Source organism: Halyomorpha halys, unplaced genomic scaffold (genome assembly GCF_000696795.3).
Source record: "Halyomorpha halys isolate HHAL.00 unplaced genomic scaffold, Hhal_1.1 Scaffold31.1, whole genome shotgun sequence".
Lineage (NCBI taxonomy): Eukaryota > Metazoa > Arthropoda > Insecta > Hemiptera > Pentatomidae > Halyomorpha > Halyomorpha halys.
Window position 1 is genome coordinate 289,638 of NW_027107458.1, and position 21,119 is coordinate 310,756.

At 31.0% G+C, this 21,119-nt stretch overlaps 1 protein-coding gene across 2 annotated transcripts in view; it reads left to right on the forward strand.

The window, feature by feature from the left end:
- The window catches only part of LOC106685203 (thrombospondin type-1 domain-containing protein 4), a 495,278-nt gene that overhangs the window by 217,618 nt on the left and 256,541 nt on the right, over positions 1 to 21,119 (forward strand). For both annotated transcript variants that reach the window (XM_067045746.1, XM_067045747.1), the window contains exon 4: positions 969 to 1,038. In XM_067045746.1, coding sequence (XP_066901847.1) covers positions 969 to 1,038 — 70 coding nt within the window. The remainder of the gene's footprint in view (positions 1 to 968; positions 1,039 to 21,119) is intronic.

Consider the following 21,119-nt stretch of genomic DNA (forward strand, 5'->3'; position numbering starts at 1 on the left):
AATAATAATAAAAATAAATAAATACAAATATATAAAATAAAATAAATAATATACTAAAAATTTGGAAATATACACAATAATGGAATGAAAATATAAATTAGTTGATTACTAACTATGGACAAGTAGTAATCAACTTATAACATATAATTTTTATTTATTTAATGTGATTTACAACTGTGCACATAATAAATACAATAAGTAAATATGTTGTAAGATTAAAAAAATAATTATCTGATTACATTTGAATAAGTATGCTGTGTAGCTAGCAATCCAATGAAGTTGGCCAGCACATCTTTGTTGTTTTTGAATAAAATTTTTCTCTGTAAGATTACAAACATAAAGCCTCAAGTTTCTCGATTTCCAGTATATAATTACCAAAAGACATGACATACATGAAGAACAAAAACAGTACGTTTAATATTAACATTTTATTAAATAATCTACACTGCTATACAATTATGATTTTATTTTTATCTCCTTTTTGAGATTTTGGATTACTTTAATATATATTTAAATATTATTATATATTAAATATTAATAAATATTAATGGTTGTTTAATATATATTAAATATTATTGTAGTCAATTTACTTCAAAACGCTGGGATCTCTTAGGGCACTGCTTTACCCTTCACATTTGGAAGAGGAAGTGTGCTTGGTGCCCCTCAGGTCGTATATAATGACTATTTTACTTATAGTTATTTTTTTTCTATTGATGAACTCAACCCTCCTAAAAGATTTTAATATTTGTAAATAAATAAGCTTAAACAACTGTTTATTATTTTTTTTATAATTATTGGTTTGAAACTCTTATGAAATATATTTCAAAAACTCAATTAATGAACATATTTTATTTTAAATTTTATATTCCTTAAAAAGTTGGTTTGAATGCTCTTTTATTCGTACTTAGATTACATAAAACCTACTAAAATACCATATTTTTATTTATAACAAAAACCTTCACTTTCAGTTGCAGGCGGAAGCGTCGCAAAAACGGGTGCGTGGGACCGACCACCATGCACAGGGTTTGCAACACACAGGTGAGTAGTTTTTTAAACTGAAATAGAAAGTATGTTATTGTAGTTATATTATTACGAAATGGTATTATTAGTGGTTGATTAAAGATTAATTTTGGGACAAACAGAAGATAATCATGCATCACATAATAGTCTGATGGATTTCCAAGTCCTAAGGGAGTGAAGCCCAATTTCAACGGCGCCGTAAGTTAATGGATTAAACACATCATGTAACTTGGCTTCATTCTCTGAAACAAGAGGAATTATTATGTTGTTGAGATTTTAAGAAATTGAAATTGAACTTAAAATCATTTTAATATGTAAATTGGTTAATTTAGCGTCAAAGAAATTGCAGTAAAAATTCACCATCATACAAACTTTCAGTTTTGTTGCAATGTAGACATTTTTTTTAAATCAATTCAGGGGAGGATTAAAGAAAACATGCGAGAGAAATAAAAAATAAAAAGGCCTAAATCCATTTCTAGAATAATTTATAGAAATATAATTAGTAGATTGTATTTAATTGATGAAGAAAGATGTCTCGGATGAAATGAAACTTTCGCAATAAAATCGATGGGCTGATTTTTCAATTTTTTTGTTTTAGATTATATTAGAAAAAATATATCTCTAGATCCATAAGACGCCCATATGTCTGCCAACACTCAAAATAAAGGAAATTTAACTTACTATAAAGTAGCTTATGACACTTATCTTCGTAGTGGTAGTAGTTATTATGATATTCACATATGAATATAAATTTGGCAAATGATAATTTGTCCGAATAACTATAAATCAATTTATTTTAGCAAATTTCATGTAAACTATTACTCCTACGAAGATGAACATGATAAACTACTTTATAGCTCATTACACTGGCTTTGAGTGCTAATAGACACCTGTACGTCAAATGGTTTTTGAGATATAAATTCACTCACTACTGATGTTTTAGTACGTTCCATACAACATTTTTATGAAATGTTGCTTTTTAAAAAGCTATATCTCGAGAACTATTTAACTTAAATAAGTCTATTTTTTAAAAATAATTATCATTTTTTTAAAGATACTTTAGGGCTCATGTTTTAGCAAATTTACTCTTCTTTAAATGACATTCTGTTAGGTTTTCTTGTGTTGTTGGTAGTTTTTAAGATATAGACCTCCGAATGAAAAATGAGTATTTTTTAAGGTTTTGAAACAGCCGCCATTTTTTATTCCCCCTACCTATACTTGGCTGACTCATCAGTTTGGATTAGTAATTATACATAGTTTTCATTAAAGTAATCAAAAATTGGGTTGAGATACCTGCCTTTTTTTCTTCCCGGCTCTACTACCATGGCTTCTGGTAAGAGTTTTAAGGAACAGACCATTCCCCGGTGTTTTGAAAAACTTTTGGCTGGCAACACAAATTTGGATAAGGTCTATTGTTATGTTAAACCATAATATATTTATTTTTTATAATCCACAGTAAATGTTTATTATATGAGCTTAAGAATAATACCTACTAATTTTTTTTTAATTTTTAAAATTAAGTATTTATAAGTTTGGACATAAATATTATAGTATACAGAAGATGCAGTAGATATTAGATTAAAGTAAATTTTACGGGTCAACTTATAATATGCAATTATTAGTTGCATATTATAAATTTAATGTAATTTATCTAATAGTAAATTTGCTGCTTTATTATTCACTTCAAAATTCTCTCGGCTACTTTTTATTATTCTATTTTTATTTATTTTTTTAATCTTAGATCAGATTTAGTAAATGTATTATAATGTACAGTTGTAAATAGCAATAAATAAATATTTAAAAAAAAATTTTTTTTTTTTTAATAATTATCATTTTTTTAAAGATACTTTAGGGCTCATATTTTAATAAATTTGCCTCATCTTTAAATGACGTTCTCTTAGGTTTTCTTGTGTTGCTCTTACTATTTAAGATATAGAGCTCCGAATGAAAAATTAGTTGTTTTTTTTATCGCTTTGAAATAGCCGTCATTTTGTATTCCCCCACCTATCTTAGCAGACTCATCAATTTTGACTATTAATTATACATAGTTTTCATTAAAGTAATCAAAAATTGTGGTGAGATAACTGCCTTTTTTCTCCTCTTGGGCTCTTGTACTATTACGGTATCCTTCTTGGGCTGAAAAATTCGCGGCACCCTTGTTAGACAAACATTTAGTTGCACCCTTGTCGAACCAAAAAATGACAGAACAAATATCCCGAGAGCGGTTAAATATGTGAAGTTAATACTGGGATGCGTTGTATATTTAGTATTATAATTTTAGTCTTTGTTTGAAGAAAGTTTTATTCTCTTGCGGCACCTTTGGCATACGCTTGGGGTACCCCTTAGTTCCGCGGCACCCACTCGGCAATCGCAGGTCTACAATCTGTTAAATACGTAAAATAAAAAATGAAATATTTTTTTTTATTGGTTCTATTTTAAATATTCAAGAATTTAGCGATATGCACACGGATTTAATATATCTTGTTAAAATATATTCTTCACAAGAACAAAGTTGATATTCTTTTTTCACGCCTCGAGAAACCCTAAAATACAATTTATTTTTTTTATAGAAAAATAAAAATTTAATTGTTTGAAATATTCGCCATTCGGGATAGTAAGTGAAAATTGTGAGAGTGAGAGAGTGAGAGAGAACTACAAGTGATGCCATATCTTGATCATTTGCTGTATAAATTTTTATTTGATTATTGTAACTTTTTTCTTCAGTTTGTTTTTTAATTGACACAATTATTAAAAAAAATACTCTAAGTGACATTAACCGCTGCAATCCTTCCAACTTTTAGTCCGGTGAGCACCAACTGGCCGGAAGACTCCAGATAAGACGCTCGGCTCAGGCGTCGCAAACTGGTTCCCCAGTGGCCAGAATCACTTCTCGTGGCCGGGCGATTAATCGAAGAGATTTATTTAATGCGTCTAAATAGTTCCAATTTATGGGAGGGGAGGGGGAAGGGTCCCTTCATAAATTACATCTTATGGATTAGTATCGTTCCAAGATCGGAAAGATTTACCAGGTTGTTGATTAAATTGGTTTTTTCATAGACTTCATATAGTGGATTTAGTATATATTATAATTCTTTTTAAATACTTAAACGCTTAAAAATTAAATTACCTTTGTATTAACCGCGAAACGAACTTTTCTTATTAACTGTGTGTTTTAATTATTATTTTCAACTTTTCTCATGTATTATTTTCATAATTATATTAGTATGAAAATATATGTTGAATAAATGAATGCTAAAGATTGATATGATTGTTTAAATTACAAATTAAATATACGGATATTTTAAATTTTAAAAAAACATTTGTTTTTGGTGGGTCTTGAGGATCAGTCAATAATACATCTTTTGGCGACGTTTCGCAGCTTTATTGTTTGTATAGTAATGATCTACAATGAGAAAAAACAGTTTTTTTTTTTAGAACATACATTTTCTTTAAATAATTACCTCAAAACTACATAATGTACATAGTGCAATCTCTGACTAATAAATATTATAATCAAAATATGGTTTAATACAAACATTACATACAATTCTCAACTGCAATGTGTTCTACATTAGGGGTATTCATGATATATAGTTTAACATGTTAAAGCGTGTTGAATGTGAAAAGTTATGTTAAATAAAGAAATGAGTGTTTGCGGCTTTAGCGGACTTGCTCAGCCTCCACTGGCTCACTACCAGTGATGCGCTGGGATCTGATGAGCTCTGTTTTACCCCTCAAACGTGGGGGATAGAGTGGGCTCAAGGATACTCAGGTTGATTGTGTTAATATTGTGTATAATAGTGTAAATGTGACTAGAGATTTTTTTTTCATACACTTAGTTTGATTATGTTCATTTTGTTTATCCTTCTGTTTATATATATTTTAAGAGAGATTTTTTTTCATTCATTTATTTATTTATTTTTATTCTTATTTTATTTTAATTTATTTAAAAGTTTAGTCAGTCAATATCTTTCAAGTTTTTTTTTTTTTGTTGTTTTTTTTTCATTTTTCTCAGTGACTGGAAAGTTGATAATTATTCATAATCATTTCAATTAGAAAAATTCTTCTTTACAAACTCAATTAATAAATTATTATATTTTACACAAGTCTAAGCATTATGAAGGGAATATAATTCCTATTTCTTAAAAAAAATGAATCAGTTATATTTCGATATATTTATGTATCCCACTTATTTTTTATTCGATTGATTTGTTTAATTTTAATTTAATTGAATCTACTTGTTTTTTTGTTCAATTTAATTGGATTAAATTTGAATGAATTTTTATTCATGTTGAGAAATCCCAACTAAAATTTCAGTTGATTTTCTAGCCAAATGAATTTTAAATGGTACAATGCTCTACTTAGCTTTTGAAATTTTTTAAATGAATTTCCATTATAGAATCTTCCCAGTTATACAAGCATTACTTTTATCAGATATTTTCTTTACCCATACTATCCTTAATATACATACAGCCACTAATAATTTACAAAAGGAATATTATGTTAGAATGTATTTTAATAAAAATGTGGTTGAATTATAAATCATTCTTGACTGTTTGAATATACATGCATACTGTATATACATGCCACAGGACGGATTTAACTTTTCATAATGGTCAATGCAGTTGTGCCACTTAGCAGATGAAAGATGGGCTGACTCAACTTGTCCAACCTTGTAACTTTTCCATCCAGATTTATGTTGCCACTGGAAGCTCTGGTGTCGCACTAGCACCAGAGAGTAGTGACCGTTTGTCACTGCCACGTAAACGCTATAGTGAGGGTTGATGTGTAAGTGGTTGATCAGGAGTGGTATTTGAGGAAGCTCGATATTTTCCACATTAGTGTGGTTACAAATTGAGGCTGAAGAGCTTTGGAATGCGAGGTATATGGGGTATGCTAAGTTGTAGGGAGAATTCACAAACGTACAGCTTTATACTATTTTTATTTAATTTATTTTATAAATTAAAATAAATCTATAGCTTTAAGTAACAAGGGAAAGCCACACGCATCGGATCATATATTTCAATGAAAATCATGAAAGGGTTCTTGCCAATGCTTCCTAGAAGCCAAGAAAAAAATATTTTAAATAATTTTAGAAATTTATTGTATTATCTTTTTCGGTCTTTGCTCTGCATGTATTGAATAGTTATTATATACCAATTCATTTAATTTTTCTTAAAGAATTAGCACAAAATGTTGTTTATCGCGTTATTTAAGTTTAAATATCTTTAAAATAATAAAAGTATGCTTCCACTAAAATATTTTTAGAAAAACCAAAGTCATATTTGTCTCCATTGTTGTTTGAGATCATTGAATACAAATTTGCATTAAATAAAAATTACGAATTTTTGTGACTTGACCTCGCAATTTATTTTTAGATCCAACGTTACTATAACTGTTAGAAAGCTGAATTTTCATCCTCCCAACCCATATCAATATCTTTCAAACTGCACTACTTTATAATGGATAAAGAGTAGTTTCAAATAAATAAACATAAACATCACAAATCAAAAAAAATCAATAACTTCAACACAAATCTACCATTCTACATGAAACTTAGAAGTGATTTAGTGTCATCTTAACTTAACGAAATAGTACAAACCAAACGTATGTAAACTAACGCGATATATGAAATCAAACGATTGAGAAGTTTTTCTTTATTTGAAACTACATTTTCTCCATTATAAAGCAGAACAGTTTAGAAGATATTGATATGAGTTGGAAGGGTGAATTCTGCTTTCCAACAGCTATTGTAACGTTGGATCTAAAAACACATTGCGACGCCAAGCCAAAAAATTCATAGTTTTTTATTTATTTGCAAATTCGTATTTAATGATCTCAAAGGACACTAAAAATAAATCTGACTTGGCTTTTCCTAAAAATATTTTGTTGGCCTACTTTGCTGAATGCATATTTTTATACCATTGTTGGGTTTTCTGCTATTAAGAAATAACTTACGCTATTAAATATTGAGGTTTTGAATTGCGAATCTAGAAATGGATACCAGCGTTTTCACTCAGTCTCCACTGGCCACCAATACCAGTGACGCGGCTGAGAGACAAGTGCTGGGATCCCATAGAGCCCAGCTTTGCCTTACACACGGGGGTGGCAAGGGATGATAAATAGATTCATATTTGTATTTAATGAAATCATGACAGCATTTTCTTTTATTTAACGTTTCTTTATTATTATTTTAATTCAGTGAGTGCTATGCATCTTTTACATTTTTTTCCGTTTTTTATATTTTTATCTGTTTTTAATTTTTTTCTGTCTTCTATTTTTGTATATATTGAATAAATGAATAATTGCACACTAATACTTAATGTCCTTAATTTGTGGTAGATTGTATTAATTATCTTTAATAAAATAAAATATATCTAGCTTTATATAAAAAAGAAATGGATAATCCTATAAACTGATGAATTCCTTCGAAATCAATTATCTTTACTTTAACAACTGTTTGTTGAATCTACACAAAATATTTAATAGAGGCATATTAAGTTTGAAATTATCTAACTTTGGGGCTCCACTAAACCATCGAATTATAAAAGCTTTCGTAAAATCCTTAATACTACTTTGTCACAAATCAACCGATATGGCCAGAACCAGATACCAATTCTTCCATAATAAACTTCCTAACCATCCAAACCCACTTATTTCTAACATGGCTTCTCCTTCATTACCTGATAATCCTCCTAGGAGTCTGAAAAGAAGATGGCCCCGAGATCATCTCCTCTAGAAATATTATTGGAGTTCTATCAATGTGTAGATTCTCCACATGTTTGTTTCATGACATTTTATAACTTATAGCATATTTACTAATTGTATATACCATATTTTTATACAGTTGTAAATAACAATAAATTATTTAAAAAAAAAAGAAATTATTTTATTAATGAGAACATTATTGTTATTCTTTAAAAAAAGTATCTGAAGTAATATATACCATTAAACAACAGATTTGATACCCAAAAAATTGTATATACCAGTTTCTAAACGTATGCACATTAATAAAATTACTTCAACTCTTAAGTAGCTGTGCTCCGAATACCTTAAATATATATATATATATTTTTTTTTAATAATTTATTTATTGTTATTTACAAGTGTATACACATATATACAACAAGTAAATTTTCTGTAGGTGACATAGTGACATGATACAAACATGTGGAGAATCTACCCACTGATAGAACTCCAATAACATTTCTAGAGGAGATGATCTCGAGGCCATCTTCTTTCCAGACCCCTAGGAGGATTATTAGGTAATGAAGGAGAAGCCAGGTTAGAAACAAGTGGATTTGGGTGGTTGAGAAGTTTATCATGGAAGGAACGGTATCTGGTTCTGGCCAAATCGGTAACATATGGAACATTGAGGTCCTAATGGATGACTTGATTTGTGACAAAGTAAGGAGTATTAAGGATTTTACCTAAAATATTAAATTTATCGAATAACATAATTAAAAAGTACTGAATGTTACCTAATTTAATTAATTAAAAAATGCTCCTCTGTAGAATTATTTCAACAGGTATTAATTTCAATGCCCACTTTTTAATATCTCGGAGCCTAAAAGACAAAAATCCCTCAAAGGCATCTTACGGTAGCTTTTAGTGGTAGTTTTAAACGCCCAGATTTCAAAGAAATATTTTATAGATGCAATGTACAAAAATGTTAAAAAGGGGTAATCAGCCATGAAGAAATAATTTACACATTGAAGAATTGAGGTCTTTAGTTGTTAGTCTAGAAATGTATAATTATTTTTATTTTTTAAACTTCACAATTGAAGGTCTGCTGTGTATTTTAAACTAATTATTGTCTAAGCATTGTCATTTTCAGATTGAAAATAATTTTTCGGAAATAACATGTGTAGCATACGATTAGAAGGGCAAAGATTTATACAAAATTAATATAAAATATTTAAAGTCTAAGTAAAAATGTAAAAATAAGTTGAATTTATTTATAAATGCTTTCGTGTTTCTATGATTGTTATGTCAATATTTATTTCTTCTTTTAATAATACATCCATTAACACTCAATTAGGATAGTAAGTGAGAGTAATTTGACTCGAGGTCCACGTCATATTTTTTTTTTAGCTACTGTCCTATTTTGTGACCTGTCCACTAACGGAAGTATCGAAGGCTATGTCATCATCTGAAATAAAGATCCAGGCATTGCCTTCCTGAATTGTAGGCCTCCAGAATAGATTCCGATTACTGTCTCATTTACTATTCCCACAGCGCACCAATCATTTTTAGTACGGCCTCATCTGTATGGAGCAGCGTTACATTTCTTAGGAAAAAAATGTCACACAGTATTAAACTCGGACATATATCGTTTACCGTTAGTCCTCGAGACCTCTTTCGTGGTTATGTGCTTCCTTGGAAGCGCTTCCTTTTCCTATGCAACGTCATTCATGTCCATTTCAGGTTACCAACAACGGCGCTATTGTATACAGTGTAACTACTTAACAAAGGAATTCAATATTGACAGTTTCATACCCGTGAATTCGAGGATTCATTATTTATCAGAATGTGCGTATTATAAAATATTATGTATCACAGCTTTGAATTAATAGTGGTACTAAAATTAACTAAAAAAAAAAAGTTATTTTAGAATTTTTTGTTTAGCTTGTTCCAAGGATAGTTTCATACAGAGAGCGTTACATACTTATTTTCCATCAGGTATTTAACTGTACTCAATATTTCTTAAACGATAGCATAATGTCAGTTTCATTATTTTCAAAAGGTTTGTTCGAATCGTTTTCTAATTAGTCACACATTTTGCTATCTGAAAAGTTGGAAGTAGTTTTTTTGCAAATAGTGATATATTTGGATCTGAACTTGTTTTGGGCTTTAAGATTTTGGCGTTAAAATAAAATAAAAGATAGCTCTGTGCTTAAATTCATAGAATGGTGAAAGGCAGGAACTGCACGTCGATCCCGACTATTACAACACTTACTAGACAAACGGTCTAAACTTCCAACTAATTACAAAAGAATCATTTATATGACTATATAAGGCCTATCTGGACTTACGGAGATGAGCTTTAGAGCCCCTTCTAAATAAATTATCTTTACTTTAATAATTGACTGTTGAATCTAAACAAAATATTTAATAGCGGCATATTAAGTTTGATCTAATTTTGGGGCTCTACTAAACCTTCGAATTTCTCTCGTATCCAATCCTTATAATCCAAAATCCTTCATAAAATCCTTAATGCTCCTTACTTGGTCACAAAACAAGTCATCCATCAGGACCTCAATGTTTCATATGCTGTGGATTTGGCCAGAACCAGATACCAATACATCCACGATAAAATAAGTTCAGTCGACTCACCAGGACACGTAAAATCACACGACTCCCTACATACCTTAATTAAAAGAATATAAAAATCTGGACATATGGAGTTGAGTTTTGGGGCTCCACTTAACCTTCGAATTCCTCTCGTATCCAATCCTTACAATCCAAAATCCTTCGTAAAATCTTTAATGCTCCTTTTTTTGTCATAAATCAAGTCATCCATCAGGACCTCAATGTTTCATATGCTGTGGATTTGGCTAGAACCAGATACCAATACTTCCACCATAAAATAAGTTCAGTCGACTCACCAGGGCCCTGTTTCATAATAAAGTACAAACTAATACTATTAGTCTTGTAGATTTATTTTAATTCAATTACACAAACTTGTGCCATAGTAACTTGTACTTTAGTATTTTTTAATTCCTGTAATATCACTAATAGTCATCCCTATCATGAAAAAAATAAGTATTAGTATTATTACCACACTAGTTTCTACACTTGTACTATGACCTAATACCATTAGCTTTCATTATGAAACAGGGCCCAGGACACGTAAAATCACACGACTCCCTGCATACCTTAAAAGAATATAAAAATCTGGACATATAGAGTTGAGCTTTGGGGCTCCACTAAACCTTCGAATTCCTCTCGTATTCAATCTTTACAATCCAAAATCCTTCGTAAAATCCTCAATGCTCCTAACTTTGTCACAAATAAAATCATACATAAAGACCTTAATGTTCCCTATGTAACCGATCTAGCCCGAACCAGATATCTCTCCTTCCATTATAAACTCTCTAACCACTCAAACCCCTTAGTTCTAATCTTGCATCCTCTTCCATTCCTGACAATCCTCCGAGGCGCATGAAAAGAAGATGGCCACGAGACCAGCTAATGTAAAATGTCATTAGAGTGCTACCAATGGGTAGTTTCTCTACACGCCCGAAACACTCCAATGTAACTTAGATCAGATTTACTAAATGTATTATAATGTACAGTTGTAAATATCAATAAATAAATATTTAAAAAAAATATATATAAAAAATAAATTGACTTGAAACCATAGGTAGAAACAGAGGGATAGAAGTAACAAAATTTTATATTAAGCTAAAAATATTTGTGTTCAAATTTCACCTGAATATTTTAAATCGCTAAGACTTTCTCAATTTTCAAAGTAGGATTTTCTTCCCGAAATGGTTTATCATGGTTTTGAGTCCACATAAAACAGTTTCCTATTTTCATTAGTCTTATCTAAAAAACTGTAGGAACCTTATAAAGAATTGATTTATTTTTTATCATAATTTCTTCTTTTTTTGCGTCCCTTTAAAGACATTTTCTGGATCCAAGCCAGCTTCTGGCACTGAAGACGAGTTAGTAAATTCGTTAACTATGGTCTATGATTACCAATGGAATACAACAGTATGCATGTTTAGTTTATTAAAAAAAGTATTAGAGCAGCATTATCAATTCATATTAAGAAAAAATTTTTTTTTTTTGGTTTTTTTATATTCCTAAAATATCTCAACTCCTATCTTTTCATGCTATTTCACTTAAACTTTAAACTTTTGGTTATAAAACAAAAAAAAAAAATAAATTAAAATTTATTTAAGACCATGACAGGTTGAACATTTGTTTTAATAAAGGTTCAATAGTAGGTAATTATTAATTACTAATCGTAAAATGTATGTAATGGTATCTAATAATTTTTAATGATGTCTAATAATTTATAAGTTGAAAATAAACAACAGTAGTATTTTAAACGTAAAAACATTTTTTTGTTATTTAATTTAATATAAATATATACATATTTATGTACATGTACATAAATCCTATAACATACTGCGCAATATCTCCATACTTGATCAAATAAAAAAAGAACATAATTCACCCACTTCGTGTGGAAGAATATTTTTTCTTCTCGTCCTACCCGGGAATCTGAAATTAGATTGGGTTAGTAATCTCATTGCTATTTTATTTCGTCTGTAATCAAAGGTTTCATCTCTTTAAAATATTCATAAAAGTTTCGGGGCTTTTTTGACTCATTTTTTTTAAGGAGGGGGAGCATGAAAAAACAAAAACGAACTTGAAATTATCTTTCTGAAACAGAAAACTTCTTCTTTTTTTAATTTAATGGCCAACAGTTGTGATTTGTTCAACGATCCTCACAATCTACAAGCGCTTTGAAAGCACCATAATATAATATTAATTTATATGTAAGTTTATTACATTTATGTTCTATAACTAATTTAAATTATATAACTACTATGTTGACCATTATTATATTATTATTATTATTATTATTATTATATAGGCGACAAACTATGGAGGTCTAAGTCCTCGCGCGATATATTAGAAAATACGTCGTGTGTTTCTTGACGAGTTTTTTCGTAGGGTGGGTTTGTCACTGCCAACCCTATATTTTGTGAGTGCCACCCATTGGCTAGAGGACTCACAAATGCCTGGGAGGGAGGCTGTGAGTGAGTTTGGTAGAATTTTATGCTAAAAATACCGGATGGGGCCAGCTCGAACTCGCAACCTTTATGATAAAAAGGGGCTTTTTGCCACACTTGCCAACAATTTATTGTGGCTCTAAAGTTATAAATATCGTCATTTGTCTCGTCTACCTCCTCCACACTACCAATGGTGGAGAGATATGTTTATTGTAGAAACTTTTTTTTTCAAATTCATTAATATTTTAATCAATTTATGCGTTTTAAAAATTAATTATAGGTTTAATTTTATATCAATTTTATTTAAATTATCTATGGTCCCAACTTTCAGGACAAAAACACAGTATACCTATAATTGGTATTGAATATGGTTCTATTTTTGTACCATAAGAAGTATTTATATTTTTTGAACGATTTTACTAAGAATGTTTCGGAGTTACGTAGCTTGGTAAATAAAAAAAAAAATAAAAAAAGAAAGGTTTCTATAAATGATTAAAGTTGTAACAGGTATTTTAAAAAATAATGACAATGGCGGTATAAAAATCAAACCTTATCGAGACGGTATATGGATAGCACATAAAGAATAGACTTTATTTGCTATCCACATATCATCTCGATACAACTATTCTAAATGGTTTTAATTGTTAAATTTTAATCGTATATTAAAGGAGGTTGATGATGTGCTGGTATAACTCGAATCATCCACTGTAATAAAGAATTCAAGGAGTAAAAAAGTTTAGAATTTTTTCTCGAAATAATGAATAATGATTAAATAATTGAAAAAAAAATGAATTTTTTCTTGAATGATGCCACATAAAAAAAAAATGGTTCTTAAAATTCAGTGCATATCATACAAAAGACTTTACAGATAAACTCTACGAAATACGGATTTTCTAGATGGAAGTAGAATTCGATCTAACTCACTTTTCGAGGACTTGACGTGAGAACAAAGACCACACTTAATTGGAACAACATGTTGATTAAAATATAGAAGTATTTTTGATTAATAATTATTCCACACTTCAGGATGTATTCCTAATAATTTCTGCTGTTAAGACCTAAGGGTAGTAACGCAGATATAAATGCGCGTGCGGGTAGCTCAGTGGTAAGGCCCTTCAAATCCCAGCTTCGAATCCGGCTGTGACAGATAATTATTTGATATTTCATTGTAGCCATAAGCCAGCTCTGTGGGTAAGAGACCCTCCGGAGGCCACCCATTCTCCTTGCACAACCGTTGGTCCGGTTAGAGTACTTCCTTATTCATGGCTTGTAGTAGTACTGATTTTTTTTTTAATACATGCATATATATATATATGTTATCATATACATATATATACATATCAAACTATATAATTAAGTTCTTTAGCTCATAGTTTTCTCTAAAGGGTGTGGCCTGGCGGATAACTGGACTGTTACTTGAGCAAAAACGTTTCGAAATCACATATATGCGAAAATCAGTATTACAAGGAACGACGTAACACTTGGTTTTATTTACGCCAACTAATACGGTAACAACTGGTTCTGTGTGGCTTGTAGCTGTCCAGTGGATGTCGAGTTGAGTTCTTATTTATCTTGATTCAATCGCAAACGTGTATATTCAGTGTCTTTTGTTTAATGCAACAGTCGATTTTAGCCATCCAGTTACCCGTTACTTGCAAAACTGATGCAACAAGGTTCAATCACTTTCTAACCAGTGCCACTTATCGATTTTCTATAATCATTGGTAAGCAGAAATATCCATACTAGTCAAGTGGCGATTGAGGTTTCACTAGTGCTCTCTTATTGAATAATGTATCCATGTCGTGATTGCTCTGGGAGGGTAGAACGGTCGTTAGTCGAGTGCCATGGAGTCACAATTCGTGACGGACAAGAAGGTATATCATTCCATCAGGGAGATTCATATCCTCCTGTCTACCCTTCGTCCGTTCATTATGGACCTTTGAGACATTTTTTTTTCCCTTGTCGATCAAGTCTTTGGTTCTGCTGATTTGAACACAGGCAGATAGCAAACGAGCGTAAAATATCAATGTCTTCGCGTCATTGCACGTTAAGCCCCTCATATAAATCCTTCAAAATGATCCTTGGATTATTGTGATGTATTATTTTATTCAAAGAAGTTAAAAATGTTCAGTTGCACTAAACCAATCTAGATTTTCTCCACTTCGTTTATTTATTTTTTCTACCTTGACGTTTAAGAATTGCAAATTCCATTATCAGGCCACATTTTAATGCCTGATATAGTTTTATGTTCCCTATTTGCCATATATATTGTCTCGAAAAAATTCAGACCAGTGGCAATAAACAACGCTGAGGTCCGAAATTGGGATTAATGAATAGCAAAGAATAAATCAATGAGGAATCCTAGATTAATTTAATCCTCATAAAAATCAGTTCAGGAACTGAATGGAGAAACCAATAAGTAAATTCATCAATTTTTCATTGTTTCATAGAAAAGACAGCAATCAAGTAATGTACAATGTACATGTAAGATACAGTAGAAAATTAATTTTAATAAAAAAAAAAATCTACTATGGAAATATTCTGTAGCTTTAAAGAAAGGAACGTTATTAGCTCCTATAAACATTTTGGGTTCTTAGTGAAGTTGTCTGCAAATAATGAAACTTGGCATAGTTTTCTAGTGCCTTTCACACCTGAACAACATGAAATTCTGACCAAATCACCTCCTTGCACAACCATTGCTCTAGTAACAGTACTTCCTTACACAGTACTAAATCCCCAACTCTTCGTAAGTTGTAGTGGTACAGATTTTAATTTTTTTTTTTTTTTATGCCTGGGCTGCTACAGAAATTGTCTTGCTTTTGTACACCCACTTACAAGAAGTGACATTCGGTATCATAACTTTCATACTTTCTTTATCATTTTTTTCGTAAACGGCTGAAACGATTCATATTAAATTCGTAATATAAGTGTACTATCAACTTTGCAATTATATTTTTATTTTTAATTTAGCTAGATTTTAACATCATTGAAACAGCCTGACAAGGATAGAATGTAAAATTTTCAAAACTGCTTCCTCTGAGTTTAAAAAAACATTTAAATAATTTCCAATCTATAATTGCTATAATTTGTTTTTAAAAATAACTGATGGCAGTGCCAGGGCCTGTATAACCGCGAATAAGGCAGTGGGAAGTGAATTATGAGGCGCTGGAGCCGAACTCTACTCACTGGTGGTCGCTTGCATTTTTTCAATCAAGTTCTGTTGGAGCTGGCTAGATTTTTTTTTATAACTCTTGCTCACCGAACAGCCAGTAGTCACTTATTCGCTAACAGGCTGCCCTCATTGTTTCAATCAAGTTGCGTAGGAGCAGTCACTTACTCATTGAGATTCGACCGCCATTGTTTGAAGCTGGCTGGTTCTTTTTGGACTCTTTCTCACCGACTAGCCAGTAATCATTTATTCACTGAGGAGCAGCCGCCATTGTTCAATCAAGTTGTGTTGGAGCTGGCTGGTGTTTTTGAACTACTTGGGCTGTCCAGAAAGTAACACACTTAATGCAGTTCTGAATCGTATCGTAACGGGGACGAGACTTGGGTGAAGTATGTCAACTGTGCAACAAAACAGCAGTCGATGGAATGGGCGCACAAACATTCTCCTAAGAAACCACGAAAGTGTTTGCAAACGCTATCAGCAAGAATGGTCATGGCGACTGTGTTTTGGAACTCCAAGGGAGTGCTTCTCGTTTATTTTCTGGAACGTGGAGCAACAATCAACTCAGAAAGGTATTGTTAAGCAGTTACATACAAATACAAAAGAAGCGTCGGGAAAAATCTAGCAATAAGGTGATGCTTTTTCACGAGAACGCATGTCCACACACGGCCAATCGTATCCGGGCACTCTTGGATGGTTTTGAATGGGAGATGTTATTACATCCACCATACATCCCGGATTTGGCGCCGAAAGATTACCACATCTTTCCAGCGATGAAAAAATGGCTCGGTAAACAACACTTTGATACTGACGCCGAACTGCATGCCGGTGTAAAACAATGGTTTAAATCGCAGGCGGCAGATTTCTACAGAGAAAGTATTAATAAAAATAAAAAACCTGTGCCACGGTCAGATATATGTCTCAATTTCAATGGCGATAATGTAGAAAAATAGCTTTAAAAATGTACCTTTCAAATGTATATAATAAACTTTGAGTTTTTCAATTTGTGATTTTTTTATTTCAAAACGTCTGTTACTTTCTGGATAGCCCTCGTATCTCTCATCGACTTGACCTAATAAAACATCATTTAAAGTAGAGTAAACTTGCTAAAATATGAGCCCTAAAAGAGCTATTTACGATCAATATTTTCCAAAATATACTTTTATGAAAACCAACACTTCATAAAACGTGTACTGAAAGAATCAGTAGTTAGTGAATTTATTTTGGGAAATCGATATCTCAGGAACCATTCGACATACTAATAGATGTCTATTAGAACTCTAAATAAAGCTAGTATAATGTAAAATAAAATAGTTTATGACGTTTAACATTTTAGGCTCAGTTTTTTTATAATATTTGCATATCAACTTTTTATATATAATTTTGTCTATTAATCAACTAGAAATCAATTTTTGTTTATCAAATATGATGAAATTTATTAGTAGTTTATGACATTTATTGTAAATTATAATAGCTATAATCTGAGTCCTGGTAGACATCTGTACGTCTAATGGTTCAAAAACGTATTTTCTCATTCAGTATAATTAGTCACCGATATTGAAAAAAAAAATCACCCATTTTCTGGACATCAGACTTTTTTTTTTAATTTTAAAAATTAATTCTTAATGATGTCTGGATCATTCTCCACAATCGTAAATAACTACAATTTCGTCTTAATTTCACTGGATGAAGTTATTGGGAATTCTAGGTAGTTGAGGAAACAAAATGCCTCTGTATGGTACGGAGTTTAGTTGATTTTAGGAAAGTTTCGGAGTAAATTCAATTTTCATACTCTAAGATTCTCTTTTTTGAATTTTCCCCGATGAACAAGATTTCCTTTATTCAGATTTTCCAATTTGTTTAATGCCTTATTGAAAATTCTTCTATAAGACGTTGTCTGCAAGGAGGTTTATATATCTCTTCAATGCGGAGAATTCTTGTTGAATTAACCCTATATTTGGAAGCTCATATCTTCACAAAGGGTCCTTCTCTCTCTCCCTAAGGTTGTCATATTGGCCTCAATAAAGTCCTGTATGTTTAATATATATTTTTGTTTATCCCTCTAGGAAATCCCTTTCATCCTCAGAGAGCCTTTTGAAACCATTGTTTCCGAGAATAAATACATTATATTAATTTTTTATTAGCCCTCGGAAATTTAAATTTTCTTCTTCTATTGGCGAAACAGGCGTATGACATCGGTTTTAATTTTATCGAATCATTACACACCAGGCGATTGTATGTCAAGAATATGCTATAGTCATCTCAAACTTTTTCAGCTTTATAAAGACATGAGTTCTTCCCATTTCCAAGCTGACTTGGTTTTAGTCCGAGAGCCCGTGCGAAAAAATCTACATTATCTAATGAAAACGGAGCTACATATCTTCAAAACTAACTGCAGCACTAGAAAACCTAATAAAACATTATTTTAGTAAAATTAAATTTGCTAACACATGAGCCCTAAAAGAGCTATTTACGTTTAAAAGTTCCCGAGATATACTTTTATAGAAACAAACATTTCATAAAAAATCTACAGACAAACTAGTAGCTAGTTAATTTAATGAAGTGTATACAAAAAAATGCCTGTTTTATCAAATTCAAGATTTCAAAGGACTATAAATATTTTAATCCTATTCAATACTTAATAATCCTTTTAGAGCATTCTCTAAGCTTTTTAAATCCCATTCGTTTCCTTCGTAAAGCTTCATTTTATTTATTTGTTTCAAAAACATGACAGTGCCCTACGAAATTCTTGTAATTTCAAGATATTATTGGAAAACAAAAATTCACAGCCACTGAAGCAACTTGTAAAAGTATTAAATATGAAGGGGAAGGTGTCCTTGACCAGCGCACTGCGCGGCGTTGGTTTGAAAAAATTAGCAGTAGTAGAAGATACGACGTTGGAAAAGAAGAAGGGCTCCGGGCGACCATTAATGAATATTGATGAGGTTCTGAAGGAAGCTGTTGAGTCAAATCCGTCCACAAATACTCGCGAACGTGCTAGGGAGTATGGTGTGCCGAAAGATACTGTTAGTCGCCATCTACTCTCCATGGGGAAAGTGGAAGATCAGTAGACTGGTCCTTCACGAACTTACTCCTCAGCAACATTTTGTGAATTTACTTTAGTTAATATGAAAATTAATTTTCCTATGAAAATAAACGTCAGTACATTACACTAGCTTTAATTTGAATGCTGATTCGAATGACATCTATGCGTCTAATGGTTCCCGAGTTATTATTTTTCATAAACCAAACGTTTAGTCCGAACAACTATAAATCAATGTCTTGTGAATTTATTTTGGCAAATATCATGATAACTACTACTCCTAAGAAGATAGACTTTATGAAATACTTTATAGCACATTAGACTAGCTTTAATTTTAGTGCTAATAGACATCTGTTCGCCAAATGATTCCTAAGATATAGGTTTCCCCTTATAAATTTATTAATTATTAATTTTTCACTACATTTTTTTATAAAATGTTACATTCTGAAAGGTGTATCTTGGAAACTATTGAATGTGAATTTTTAGGGCTCATATTTTAGCTAATTCTAACTCTACTTGAAATGATGTTCCAACGGTCGTTTTAAAGAGATGGAGCTTCGGATAAAAATTAATTTTTTTAACATTTTGAAACATCCGCCCTTTTACAGGTAGAGTTATTGGCAGACTGTCATTTCTTTTTTGGTAATCCAATAAAGATTCCAAAAAAAATTCTATCAATATTTTCATCAAAATTACATTATATAATGTAAATTTATTGCTCGTGCTCTCGGACTGTTAAAGAGATTCTGCAACCTTCCATTTTGTTCACGTGACCTATCCATTTTATCCTTAAGGACTTGGCTATGATATTACACTAAAATCATATTTAAATGTGATGAAATGAAAGTCGGACGGTCGAGGCATTGCAGCTCAAACAACAATTTGCATTTTATTTTGACACGGACTTTTCACATTCGCTAAAATTTCGAGTCAATATCAAACTAACTACGATTAAATGTTTTATATTTTTTATTTGCATAAGGACATAATATGTATAGATATTAATTGATTCATTAATTATAACGTTCGTTAATGACTCTTATGTGAATCCTAAAAAAAAATTGGAAATATGAGGATGGTATACCGAATTTTGAGGACAACTTCATCATCCTGGGACTTCAGTTCATGAATCGTGAGTTTGTACATTTATATTTAATGTCTTCAGTCCGTTATTAGGAAGTAAGTGGGCTGATTGGTGTCCGCTTCCGGAGGGTTGGGGTTCAAATTGATTCAGCATGTACTTTTTCGGCCAAGACCTAAATAAAATTGTGCCTATCGAGGGGTTTACGTTACGCGAGGGGTTCCGCTAAGAGAAGTTTCAATGTATATTAATTTTCAAATTATTAGTTAAAATTCTATAATCATAATATGTATTTGTATTATTGTATAATTCTATGTAAAACAAGTTTTGAAAATTGTTTATATTTATTAATACTGTCTATGTTATATATTTAGATAAGCTTTTCAAATAGGGTCAATTAGTATGTTATATTATGTAACATCATGATGTGTAGCATACGGGCTGCGTTAGTTCGTAAGTAAAGAATTTCTCTCTCTTTCTGAACTTTGTTTTGAAATGTTAGGTATCTAAGGAATATTTTTTTTTTCAAATGAAGGTCGGAAACTTTTCCGTTGAATCGTTTTAAATTAAGTCACAACACAGGCGTGATAATTTTAGATCGATATGCATAAATTGGCTACTTGACCTTTTACTTGAGGGGTTGGTGGGGACCGTTTGGCCTCTTAATTTACAACCATTTTCCTACAAATGATATGATATTATCTAGTTCTGAAACCCACTGTGGTTGTGGTTTTGGTTTATGGTAATTTCATTATTATTATTAAGCAAAGCGGGAGGGTTATTTGAATACCGAGGAAAGTTTTTTTTTTTTACAGCTTGTTCAACAATGTGGAAACTCTCAGTTTACTTACAATCAAATCTTACTATTACCCGGCAAATATAAACCCTAGCTTTAATTATTGTAATTTTTACTGCAATAGTTCATTTTCTGAGCTAAAATTTAACACACTAGTGATTATCTTTATTTTATTATTCTTGTGATTATTTTTGTTTTATTATTCGAGTGATTAATTTGATTTTTTTTATTTTATTGATTATTTTTATTTCATTATTCTA